This window comes from Zootermopsis nevadensis, unplaced genomic scaffold (genome assembly GCF_977971745.1).
Source record: "Zootermopsis nevadensis isolate Lab colony 2312 unplaced genomic scaffold, Znev_1.0 Znev_ptg000022l, whole genome shotgun sequence".
Lineage (NCBI taxonomy): Eukaryota > Metazoa > Arthropoda > Insecta > Blattodea > Termopsidae > Zootermopsis > Zootermopsis nevadensis.
In genome coordinates, this window is record NW_028259154.1 from 19540859 (window position 1) to 19554481 (window position 13623).

Genomic DNA, 13623 nt, shown 5'->3' on the forward strand with positions numbered 1-13623 from the left:
ATAAGAATTAGTTATTTCTATAACTTTAAGTCGCGGACAGTTTGCGTTTCTGTCAGCAGGAAGGCAGAGCAAAGTCTCGTATCGACGGTGGCTGCACAGATCTGCAGAATGACTTTGGTACACGCCTTTACAACTTGGTAGTGACACAAAGGGAAAACGGGCAGTACGCAGCTGCGTCTAAACTGCCGAGGGATATATTGTGTGTAGCTTTGGATTGCCCACGGTTGACTGTCCCATTTAGAGCCGCTCAGATGTGCCTTGTGCTGACTTCCAAGGCGATGTTTCGCATTGTCAGAGCCCAGCTCTCGTCATCACAATATATTATATTACGATAATTCATGCACTAGCAAGGTAGTAGTTTAGGAAGTAGTCTTTCACTTAACAAAACAGCTGAGAATCTGTGAACAACAAACAGTACGACTGTACTTCTGACATCATCTGTGCTGTTGTTGAAATTAATAAACATTGAGTGAACACTTTGTGTCGGATTAGACAATGTGACAACGTTGTAATTAGAATGCCAGTCTGTGTTAAATTATGTTTACCTAGATAATTCTAAATGCCGTTGTTTGTAAGTTTTTAAATTAATATTCTTCAGTCATTAAATACAAATATTTCCCTCATGTTTGGGCCTCAAGAATGCTTTATCAATGAAGGAATAAAGGAGTGAAATCAAATAGTGTGCGTTCTTTTCGAATCTTCAATCGTCTGTATGGTCCTTGCATTCATTTGTTTTAGTTACAGATATATGCTTTTATTTGTTTTGTCTGTTCATCTTATGTTGAACTTTTGTGGCAGAAATTATAAGAAAAATTTGTGATACAAGAGACCCTCTAAAGCCGAAGCTGGCGTGAAGAACCTAAACACCATGTCACGTGACATTGCCATCTGACCTGTATTATGAAACCGGATTATATAAATAGTGTCCTTAACGTTATGAATTAGAATAGTAAAATAACCAATAGATATGCTTTGTATTTCCTGTGCGTGTTACAGCTAACTGGTAGGCCTGCATTGCATACAATGGACTCTGAATAATTAGCGTATTCAGTGCAGCAAGTGGAAATAACGAGCTTCGTACACACAGAATCCTTTGTAATTGTAACGTGTTGCAGTACAAAGCTAATAATATTATAGTCATTGGCTTACGTCTAAACCGGAACGCCTTATATGGAGATTAGAGTCCGTCTGTCAGTTTATAACGCAGAATGAGATGTAGCCTGTTAGAGGCGAAGAATTTTTATTATATTTTACGTTGACAACTTTCGCTAAATAGGTGTAGGAAGAATAGGTATATTAGTATGTGCTGCCAATCATCTTCCATGTTTTATTATGTGACTAAATCGTCTCTTAATTCATTCATTCTCTATACTAGAATATTCCATTTGAATAGACGGAATGCAAAAACTGTTTATATCTGCACCACCTAGTGTGAAGTCCCCGACGCTAGTGGTCGGTTAATAACCAACGACCATTTGGGGTAATAAAGCGTAATTTTGAACAAATACCTACTTGATGTAAACACTAAATGAGCCGAAGTAACCCTTTTCTCACTGATGGGTGTGTATAATTTGAAGTATAAAGTAGGCCAGTGATAATTTGACGTATAACGTGCAGTGTTTCACGATGATGCACTGAATGTTTTTGTTTGCAAGCCTAAAACGGCAGTCAGTTTAACTTGATTTTTGCTTTCCGTACATATTCTTGAATACAAAAACTGATAAAGTATTAGGGTAATAAATGTTAGTGCTTAACAGGAAAGCGTACGAAAACAAATTTAATTCCTGACAATGAATAGGATGTAATGTTTTAGAATTGAAAAAATACAGTGTTGTTTACTGAAACAAAAATAAATTTGAAGACCGCAATTTAACCCCTTTTTTTAAAATTACTTTCGCATGGTTTGTGATATATTTATAAAACTACTGACTTTAATTGCATTGGTACAAAATATATAGCGTAAAGAATGTTATAGGAATACTTCGTGCCATGACACATGTTTTAAATATTTCAGCTTATTCTGTTCCGTTCTTGAAATTGTATTTTTTTTTTTTAAATTTAAAGAAAACATCTCAAAAACACTCTCAGTTCAAGGAAAGAACACGAATTACGAAGATGGCTATCTTCTCGGATGTTGAGCCGTGTACTCTGGTAGAAGCTTACCGACGTTTCAGAGGTCCTTTCTGCCTCTACCATTAGCGCGATGATGTAGTAGAATTTTATGACGCGATAAGTTGGATGAGCGACTAGTACAGAAAAATACCTGCACGAGCAGAATAGACACTGGACTTATGAGGATAAACGGCTGAGTGACCGTAGGGAGAAGACACAAATGTCTACAGCATGAGGATTTTTTGAATCCAGTGTTGTTCTTATTACGTGGCTGTTTGTGTGTCTCGAGAATGAGTATGGCCGTCCTTAAGTAATGCCGAGTTGCTTCCTTATGTGGAGCATGGTTGTTACGAATTGTGCATGGTAAGTGATTCTCTTCAAATGACTTAGAAGTGACAGCGTCTCTGCAGAGTAAGACGAGATTTGAACGTCTGTATCGTGATTACCCCAGTGTCCAAAGTACGAGGAGTGACCGCGAGTGTCTTGTCCTACAGTAAAGTGAACCGCACCGAGGATGCCGCCCGCATGCTGGAGCGCTGTGTGCGTCTGGACGCCGCTTACGTCCCGGCCTACCTGCTGTTAGCGCGGCTGTACCAGGGTCAGGAGGGACGTGGCTCCGCCGTGGGGCGTCTCTTGCGTCACGTGGCGCGCCTGCAACCCAACAGCCCGGACCACCTGGCTGAGCTAGCCGCCTGGTTGCACCGCCAAGGTAAGCCCCGATACACCTCTTCGGCACCACATAACCTAAAGAAGTGTAGGCAATTCCTACTAGTATTTAGTGAAATGAGAGTGGAAAACTATTTTGTGAGATTTCAGGTTCTGTCTTCTGGGATGTTGACCCCTGCACTCTGATAGAAATTTCCCTGCGTCTCAGAGGTCCTTACTGCCTCCATCATCAGGACGTTGAGGAAGCAGTGAGGACCTCTGAAATGCTGGTAAATTTCTACCAGACTACATGGCGCAACGTCCCAGCAGACAGCCATTTTCGGAAAACTGTTTTTCCTTTTGATTGAAGAGTTGACGGACGGACAATTAATCAGGCCTGTTTTTACTTTTTAAATGTAATTGAATGACAGGTATCCCATCGTCGTAATTTAGTGAACACACTGCCATCTCTGAGTGTTTCTTAGGCCTAGACTCGCTAGAAGGCGTTGCTTCCAGGCTGGAGGAAATCCAAATACAATGATAGGATATTGAGATGTTTACGATAACTTGTTTTTAAGTTTTGAGACGTATTTTGTACTGAGTTATTTAATCTCTGAGACCTGAAACTTTTGGCGAATTTTGTATAAAAATAAATGTTTGTTTTGCAGGTAATAAATGGGAGGCATCATTCTATTATAACAAAGCGCTGCGGATAACCCCAACTCATACGGAATCCTTGCTTGGGGCTGCTAAAGTCCTTCGAGCAAAGGGACAATATACTAGAATTCACCAGTTAATATCCAGGTAGGAAAATTATAGCCCATATTATTCGTTATGATGACAATAGTCCTTCGTTTTCTTTCCTTCAGGATAAAAAACATAACAAATACTTTGTCGCAGAATGATTTACATTCTCGTCCATGAACCGCTCCACAAGCTGTGCTATAGCCCTGACGAAGCAGCACAATATCATACCCTCCGTCCTAAGACAGGGGCTCCATCTCTGAACTGGCACTTGGCTGCTTTTGGAGTAAATATAATATAAACGATACTTTAGATAAGATATTAAGATACAAAAGACTTGTATTGTATTGTAGAATCGCGTGTTTGTATGACAATAATATCGCATTTTAAAGGAATTGCTTGCATTGAAATATTCGGCGTTGCATATTTCTCGTATTTTAATGTGTTTGATATGTGACGCATGACATTTATCAAATTGCATGTCCTCGTTGCACCCGAAATATTTACACAGTACTGCGAGGTATGTTATATATGTTCAGGTGTCGAGAGAAACATCTGTTTGCTCAAACTGCATTCACACAGGCTGCCTGTAATGAAAGAGTACCTTTATGAAACGTCGTTAGTATGAGAAGCTCTATCCTGTTACAGTTCATATTTTATTATAAGTCAATACTTAAGATGTTCTTTTATCTTTGATCAAATTTCCTTTGCAATTTTTGTTAATTTAGCTTAAAATTTCTCTTATAGCTCTCCTCTAGCCCTCCTATCTGTCTGTCTGTCGTTCTCCCATGAATTATTTCCTCTTTATTTAATTACTTTGATTATGTTTCCTGTTTCATTCGCTCTTTTGTTTTAATTATGAATGATAACAATTACTCGTCCATAAGTAAGTAAGAAAAATGTCATGATCTTCTGCCTAAGAGTAAAGGTATATTTAATTAAAATTACCTCACTGGCCCGAGTTCCTTTTAGCTTGATTGGAAGTTTTTGAAAAGATTAAGACAAAACATTAAAATGTAATGTTACTCAGTTTTTGGTTTTGTAAACTTTAACCTGGGTCGTACAGGAAAAGGCGATTTGAATCTCCGTACTACCCGGTCGTTGGTTGGATTTTAATTCCGCGGTTAACCTCGTGTATAAAGACGGAAACAGTAACATATCAGTTAATTTTCACACGACGCTTCAGCACAGTCCGTGGGTGACTGCTAACAATATGCTGGTGTGACGCATTACAAGCTGGATTGCGCGCAAGACGAGATTTAAGGACAACGAAGGTTAATAATTTGACTCAAATAATGCTGAACTGCAACATTTTATAGGCCACAATCCTGAAAGCTAAACGAGACGAGAATCCCAAGATTGATTCCCATCGTTTCATTTATTGTAGCCGTGCCATAGTGTTTAGAACGAAGGTATGCTGGACTCTGTTCGTGATCGTCATTAACTGCTCTGCAGGTTACATTCAGCAATGGGCTTACCTTTTTCGGCGCCACAAATATTCGACGGTGACAGGTGTTACGTCTCGCTGTGGTGCTGTCCGGAATGGGCTACGTTTTCTTGGTACGTCATGCCAGTAGATGTTTTACCCAGAAACCGGCTGATAACTCTATATCGTGTAATTCCTGTTCACGCGTAGCTGTTTTTGTAATTTGAAATTAGCGCTTTAGACTAAAAATCGAAGCGTATTAGGACAACGTTGATAATGAGCGGTGAACGAAGACTGACCTTCTGTTATCACGATTTGTTCGTGAAAAAACCCATCTGCTTTCTCTTTTCTTCAACTGTTCGTGACAAAACCCATCTGCTTTCTCTTTTATTCAGCTGTTCGTTAAAAACCGTATCGTATTTTGAGTGAAGAGGGTCAGACATCGAGCTCATTCGATGGACTGCTAAATGTTGTCAATTATTGATGCAGATATAATGGTCGTAGCGTGTAGTGCTATCGTTTTTAAAGCTCGGAAAATTGGTTTAAATTGGCAACTCGGAACGTCACGCCGGACGCCCCGCAAACCATCCCACGCACCGTGCAATTGTCAGTGTTCTTGTTTGTACTTGAAATGGATTAAATGTGAACTCGCACATCGGGACCACTTTCTTCTTGTCAAAAACCAGTTTGTCGGTCGCCTTGGCACTTTAAAGGTTTAGTTAAGTTAAGGAATTGGGCTGTATTAAGTACTGTACATGGTGATTTATGACAAACAATACAAAAACGTCCACTGAAGGTGATTTTACAGCGAAACCACCAGCAATTCTCCCAACACCAGTAATACAGTAGACTTATATGCAGTAAGAATTCGGTTCGAAATTCTGCCGTATTGAGTCTACGCAGGTCGAGGCTTCTTCTGTTTTTATTAATATCAGCACATAGGCACGAAAGAAAGTTGTTACATAACCAAATGTTCTCTAACAACCGCATTCATCAAATGGCGTCGAAAGACGGGAATATTATATACATTGTAAAGGAAATGGAATAAGATGACTTAAGTTATTTTAATATACTGTTACAGAATTTTCCAAAAAGGTGCTGAATAAATCGTAAAAATCTAAAATGTTATTTATTTTCTAGGCCAAGAATGAGGTCTTAGTTCTAACCACTACTTTCATACACTTGATGGTTGCGTATTTCGTAACAGTTGAATGAACGTATAGAGTTAATTAAAAATAATATAAAGTGATAATCAGAAATGTACAAAGAAGTGTGTACCTGTTGGCATCTGGTAGAAGTTTACAAAATATAAATAGTGTACATTTTAATATTTCCAACTCTGATTACAAGAACTTAAATTTCTTTAATATGATATTAACGAGTTAATAGGCGAGTTAGCAATATTACAATTTTTGGATATTGAGAACTCTGTTAAACGACGTGTATACAAGGAGCTCTTACTATAAACGCTTATTAGTCCACCTGATAATGTTCTCGCTGTTTCTTACAGAAATCGTTATGCAAATATTCCGTTTGGCGGGATCATGACAAACATTGGAAGCAATTACTACGCCAGTTTGAACCTGGGGTCGGAACCGATGTCACAGCATCAGAAGAAGCTTTTGTGTCAGAACAAGAACGAGTTACGGGGAGTGTCAATCAGTGGTCCAGGGGTGCCCAGTATGGCTGGTCACAGGGAACAGGACTCGAACAAGTCTCGTCAGACAAGGTGCGGAGGAACTGTTGACAATAGCAGGAGCAGAGGTCGAAGGTCTTCCTCCAGGAGTCCCAAATCTCAGACCGCAACAAGAAATATAAAAGTAGAACCTCGACCTCCTCCTCTTCTAGTTCAAAATCTGCTTGAGACTCTGAAGTAGCTAATGTGGTCAATGAAACTTTAACGGTAAGTTAAATGATTCCGCTCAATAATCGTACAGAGTGATTACTGTGCTAAGAAGTTTCTTATTTGTACTAAATATACTAATTGTCTTTCTGAGAGTGAAACTACGTGATTTATGAAAACGCACTGTCCATGTGTAATATTATAAAAAATTTCCGTTATTCTAATAGGTTTATTTTCTAATTTAATTTGTACTTTTTAATTTTGTTTTAGTTGATAAAAGTGGAAGGTAAAATTATTATTATCTGTGATAACGATTGGATGAATTGTGTGTAGTAAAGTACAATTTCCTTCCGACGGGCTGATCACTCGTCCAAGAAGACCCACGAAATGTGTAGAACAGATCAAGTGACCTACCATGTGGGGTGAGGCCACGGCCAATTAAGGGATGTAGAACCACAGATAGTCATTTAGTTCAATTCTTTATTATTAGTGTTCTGCATTAAGTGCCAGAAGGCTAATTACAGATACAGCATAGGAGGAACACAATAAAAAATTTAGAACCGTAACAACAAGGAGATTATCGGAACATTACGTAAGTGTAGACGACATTGATACAAAAAGGAAAGTTGTTACTGAATACGTTAATGTCTTTGTAATAATAATTCTAATAAGTAAAGCTGATTAGATTAAAAGGAGAAGAAAATAATTTTACTAATAATACAGTACTAGATATTTTATGGCATAAAATCAATTATAACAAAATGTTGATTAACCTTGTTAATGACGTGGAGAGCTGGGCTGAATAAACGAGATGGCGTGTAAAATAAGGTTCACTTAAGTCATAGAATCCACTCAAATTCACCAAGCAGCACCCGAATAAAAACAGAAGTACTTCGTTTTTTGAAAAGGTGACGTGTAACATGAAATTTTGCTTCATAATTGTTGGAAAAAAAGTTGTAAAATGTGCACTGTTTTTATTGTTCTCGCGTTAGCTGCTGGTGTATTTTCTCTTTTTGGCTTTCAGGAGCTCGCCCCCCGTGGGAGAGGATCAGTGTATAATAAACTGGATTATTTTTGTATATCTAATTTTTATTAAATTAATGTCGACGTTTCAGGCATTCGAAAGAGAAATGTTTGTTTATGTCTATAACGGAAAATGGAGGCTCTATCATCTTCCATACGCCCGTCACTATTATACGTGTTTTGGATGAAGCGACAAGAGACTTAATCTTCATCAAATAATATTGGGATTGTCAAATCAAGGAAGACTAGATGGGTTAAGCATGTGGCACGCTTGGAAAGATGAGATGGTCGCAAAATCTGAAGGGAAGAGACAATTTGGAAGACCTTTCTGTAAACGGATTGATAGAATGGCATGGAATATCCATACCTATCGATACCTTTTACCAGTCGACATCGTGCATTGTACAAAGAATTCTACAGTGGATATTGAACACCTTGAAACTTCGAGTCATTTATTCAAAGTAACTTGCATCACAGTATTTTGTAGATGAAGTCAAATCTCTGTTTTCTTGCATTTAAGCATTCTCTCTAAATCGTGCTCTCAAGGGGATTATGCCATCGTGATTACTGTGTGCTGTCCAGAGAGAAGGGAACAAAAGGGGGTTTTGTGTTATCTGCATACAAATGCACGTAATGGCATAGCTATTTCCTGTTTATTACGGACGTGTCTGATGATTTATAGATGGAGAAACCATCCAGCGTTTGTTTACCGAGCCAATTTAAACTTTAAATGAAATGACAGCAAGATCTAAAAGAAATAAATATACGGAACTGAAGTAATCTGACGAACACTTGTTGGGTGTAACATGGACGTACGTTTTTTAAATTTATGAAAAGTTTTACTTATGTCACAGGTAAGGTTAATCAAACCACAAGCAAAATATTGGCTAAGTTTCCAGAGAAAATGAGATTTGAGGTTCTCACGGTGAAAATGTCGATGAGTTTCTTCTGGGTCGTCACACTGTGCAGGCTTGTAGGTGGGTACAACGTTTTGGAGGAACATTCTGCTTTCATCTCCAGGACTGAAGTTGGTAGTTTTATAATAAATAATAAATGAAGTAATGATGATGGTGATAATAATATTAACAACAACTACGAATACCTATTGGTTGATATACATCGCGAGTGGAATGTGAAGGCAAAGGTGATACGTACAATAGACAAATATTGGTACAACTGAAGCTTATTACGATCATTTCAAACGAATTTAGATGGCATTCCTCATAAATATTCCAGCATGGAGCTACAAAAGACGTCCATCTCAGAAACAACAGACATCTTTAGGTTTCCACATAGCACTTAATTCATTTTGTATAATTTTTAAATACTAGGTCATGAGGTTTGACCCTGACTCAAGGACAGATGCCCTGTAACATGATACAAAAACAACAGTTATAAAAACAAAATATTAATAGTGATATAATAAATTAAACCTAATTGGGAACTTTTTAAATTACATTTTTATTTTAAACTCCTGTTTTAAAAAACTTGCGCATTTTCATAACGATTAAGTGATACAGTGACTGGCTAAGACTGGATAGCCAGGCTTCTATTCCCGATAGAGGCAAGGACTTTTATTTTCACCTCCAACTGGACCTGTTTTGGGCCCACACAGTTTCTAGCCAACTGAAACCAGAGGCTCTTTTGTAAGTGCCGCGTTAAACAGAGCGGAACTTGGTCCCACCGGCCCTACAAGTTTTCTCGACACATTACTTTACAGTAGATGGCACATATTCAAACATGCTGTCGCCATAATGTTTCTCATGTAATGCAACGTATCGAGGGCCATAAAATTATACTCCTAGCATTTCCCATCTTGCTTATGCTTCTTCAACATTAAACAGTGACGGAATCAGTTAACAGCTGCGCCCATAGGCCTATTATAATTCCCTCTCTAGAATATGCAGTACTTTAGAATGCAGATCCAACCGCCTTACACACAATCTGAAGACTGAACAACGAGAAGGGGCCTTTTCTTAAAGAACCAAACATTAATAAGTGTGTGGTGTCTAAATATTATGGTATATACTCATAAGTGTGTAAAATTTCTTAGCTTGGCTGAATCAGATTTTAAGAAACGTGTGCAGTCTTTTAATAAAATGTTCAAGACCCATTTAAAGTAGATAGCTAATGTCTGATTTCTGTAATGCCAGCCATAGTAATCACTGTTTAAGGAAGGATGGGGGAATATAAGTTACTGCTAGTAGTGTTATAAATGATTATTGAAAACGAGTTGTCACGAACTCCCTATAACTTTGAAATTGCGTTACACAAAATTAAAGAAAATTCCTTCGAATGATAATAAGAATTCCCTATTCAAGCATGAGAACCGGTGAAGGTTACACAGGGCTCAGCGCTAGTCGTTTGTCTTTTCTGACGTAGAATTGTGCTATTTTACGTCTTTGACTATATCGTGTACGGAAAATAGAGAAAAAAGATATATAGTCACCAAAATTGGAGACAATTTATTGCTTTTATTTAATGGCTGCAGTCTTCGTTGTGTAAGTCGCAGAAACTTTAATGGGTTGTCTGGTATGGATGTAAGGAAATGTTTCCTTCACATGTGTTTCCTATACGAACCATTTAAACTAATTTCGCAGTGATAAACTACAATTCGTTATGTACTACGTATTTCTTTCTGTATTTTTTGTACTGTCATTATATGTTTCTGCATTGTTTTTATAAAAATGCAGACCTGACAATGAAGTAGCACACGAACAGTTGTTAAGAAGACTGATATTCTTGTAACTACGTTACACACGGCCTCGGACTTGGAGGAATTCTTTCTATGCGTGCACAGACGGAGTTTAATCTCTACAGAGCGTAAATACTACATTCTTCCTAAATCAAGGTCTTGTTGTTATGGCTGTCATTTGATACAGTATTTATAAAATTTACTGTAGAATAACAGTATGCTTTACGTAATAGCATGGGTCAATATTACAGGGTGTTCTAGAATGTTCGGCAACATGACTTTTTCTTGGACCATATTATAAAAAATATTTGTAACCATAGTTTTAAATAAGGAGCTCAGAAATTGTTGCAATTTGCAAATGATTTTCTAAAGTTTTTGTCACAATGATTAATTATATAAATATTATATTGCTTTTGTCTATTTTCTGAGGTATATTTGAAAAATGCTGATGTTGCTGTTTTGAGTTGTAACGCCGTTTGGACCCGTAGGTAGATACTAACTTTTCGGAAGCACATACTGCCTCCATCTTCATTCCTAAAGATGGAGGCAGTATAGTCGCCGAATCGTTGTTATCTACCTACGAGTCCAAATGGTGTTAATATCTATGACCAAAATCAACATCGTCACCGCCATGAGAACCCCAGATCTCATGTATTTGATATACATGAAGTTTCAGGAGTTTACCCTACGCTCTGCAGATAGTAGGCTGTCATTGCACTGACAGTTCTTTAAATTTTTATAACAAAGCGACGGTGTAGATCAATCCGGGACCTTTAAAGATGGTAGTACGGTAATCACTAAAGGTCATGTTCCGGATTCCATCCAAGTTCTAACACATATCTCTCAGTATAGTGACAATCATCATATGCAGACGAGAGAAGAGACAACTCCCGAAACGTCGTGTATGTAAAATATGCCGCAGAGAGTGGATAGTGTGAAACATATTAGTAGTACGAATCGTAAATTTGTAATATAAATTAATCGTATTAATGATCACAAGAAGAACAATAATGAATATAAACATGTAACAAAAATAAATATGTCAGCGAGTCAATCAAGTTAATTAGCCCTTTGAAACCACTGCTTCCGTGTAAAGAAAGCCCCTGGTAATTGTTGTACACTGTAATTGTTACAGAATTTCTGTAATATGAAGCAAATTGCAGTTTGAATTTACTTCGCAAACACTGTTGTATTAATGCGAAGATCCTTAAATAAATAAACATGTATTCTTTTCCAGTATTTTACTATATAATTGTTTCCATCCTTAATGTTTGCTTCGTTCGTAATAATTATTTACGTGAATGAATTAATCGCTTTACATATCACAAACTGTTTCGAACTTTTTGTTGGATGTCAACAGGTAGTTACAGCTGTAACTGGATCTTCATCTCGATCTGAAGACAACGAAGAAAACAACGTATTTTAATCATTCAAAAGCGGGAATTTAAACCATTTGCATCAAGAATATATAAACCAGACAGCCACGTCATCACTTTATCAACCCCTTTATTCGGTTCGTGTATTAAATTGTATTCATACCCTGAAAACGTTATTGACATGATTTGACATACATTAAATTTCGCACACTTTATGTTTTAGAAATAGGTCACACGTTGTTAAGGGCTGACAATGACGTTGAAGAAAACATAAATTGAGGTTTGCTGAAAGTGATTGTGAAGGAAGCAAACAGATAGATTAGACCTCAAATTGGATGAGGCATTTGTATTTTGACGTAAACGTCTTTAATGCATGTACGTGTATGCAAACAAGATGGTACTTCATGCACTGTCATCTTATTTAGCGTCAAACACAATGTCATCTCTGGTTTAATAACAACAGAGAGGCGTTGAAAATTCGCACTGTACCCTCACTTTCTTTAGGCTTAATAAGGAAACGGAGTGAGAGGTTTAATATCAAAACAAACATCCCCATGACTGGAAGTGCCACTCACAATCATCATCCATACTCAACACATCTCTTTTATCCTCCGAGCGACGTTCTTGACGACGACAGACTAGTTAAATAGGATTACATACTTATTCGACCACCTTGAACAATATTTGTACACTCAAAACATTGTGGGAAAGTCGACATATATTACGCGATACAATATAACACAGGGTTTAATGCATTCTGCATGTAAATGCAAATTACAAAGCACAGACAGTGCCTTTTGAAAGCACAATTACGTAAGCGAAAATTGCGAATGAAGACGACGAGAACAGTTTCCCAGGTAAACAACATTAGGTGTGAAAGGGGATAGAAAAATTTGTAATAGTTCTCTTTCATGACGTTTAAGTGCTTTACTTGTATGATGTTAAGCATGAACATACATTTCAAGCTAAAAGAGCTTTTTGCATAGAGATACGTTTACTCGCCAGATATATGCAGTTTGATATATCAAGTAGCTAGTATCTGAAACATAATAATGAGTTTCTTACGTCATTAACCTTTTGGAGCACATCGAATGCTTTGGCTTTAAATTAGTCTACATTTTGCCCAAACAGTGTATTTATGGGTTTCGAATGATTCTGAGAATACCCAGCGATTTTACAAAACATTATTAAATTTGTTGCTTAGATGCGTCATGTTTGTGTTGAACTAAGTATGTATTTATTATTCCAGTCTATACACACGATGAAACGCGCTATAATTACAATTATAACTTAATATAACTTATTGTGATATTTATATTACAAATGTTATAGAGTTATTTTAACAACAACATTTTAAAATAACGTTTGTGTATAGACTGGAATAATAAATACATACTTAAAACATTATTAACCAACTGATCTCTGTAATGGAGACGTATTTACTTTGTGGTAAGAACTGAGTTTTTAAATATCACTGGTGTGAATTTCGTGCTTGAAAAGGTTAAAAAACTTTTCCTATATTCGTTTTCAGTAGTTATTTCCTTACTTGGTAGTACATAAACGCTGATATGTACAATTTTAATGTCCCATGGTTTTATATGAGTTCACGAGACACTTCATTGCAAAATATTATTAAATATTTCTCGTTTATGTAATGGAGCTGAAATGCGAATAGCTTTTTAATAGGAACGGTGGGAAGTGTGGTTTAGATGGTAGGATAACTTTAAGCCTGTCTTAAGGAAGCAGGAACTAATCATGT

At 37.1% G+C, this 13623-nt stretch overlaps 1 protein-coding gene across 7 annotated transcripts in view; it reads left to right on the top strand.

The window, feature by feature from the left end:
* LOC110834283 (protein O-mannosyl-transferase TMTC1-like) overlaps positions 1-12079 on the top strand; it is a 191684-nt gene extending 179605 nt beyond the window's left edge. For 4 of the 7 annotated variants that reach the window (XM_087354165.1, XM_087354161.1, XM_087354166.1 and 1 more), the window contains exons 14-16: positions 2607-2821; positions 3426-3561; positions 6438-11727. In XM_087354165.1, the coding sequence (XP_087210291.1) occupies positions 2607-2821; positions 3426-3561; positions 6438-6804 (718 nt within the window). In that variant the 3' untranslated portion in view covers positions 6805-11727. Of the gene's footprint in view, positions 1-2606; positions 2822-3425; positions 3562-6437; positions 11728-11848 lie in introns of those variants that run through there. The other 3 variants (XM_087354164.1, XM_087354162.1, XM_087354163.1) reach the window with 3 other exon arrangements.
* Positions 12080-13623: the final 1544 nt, after the last annotated feature.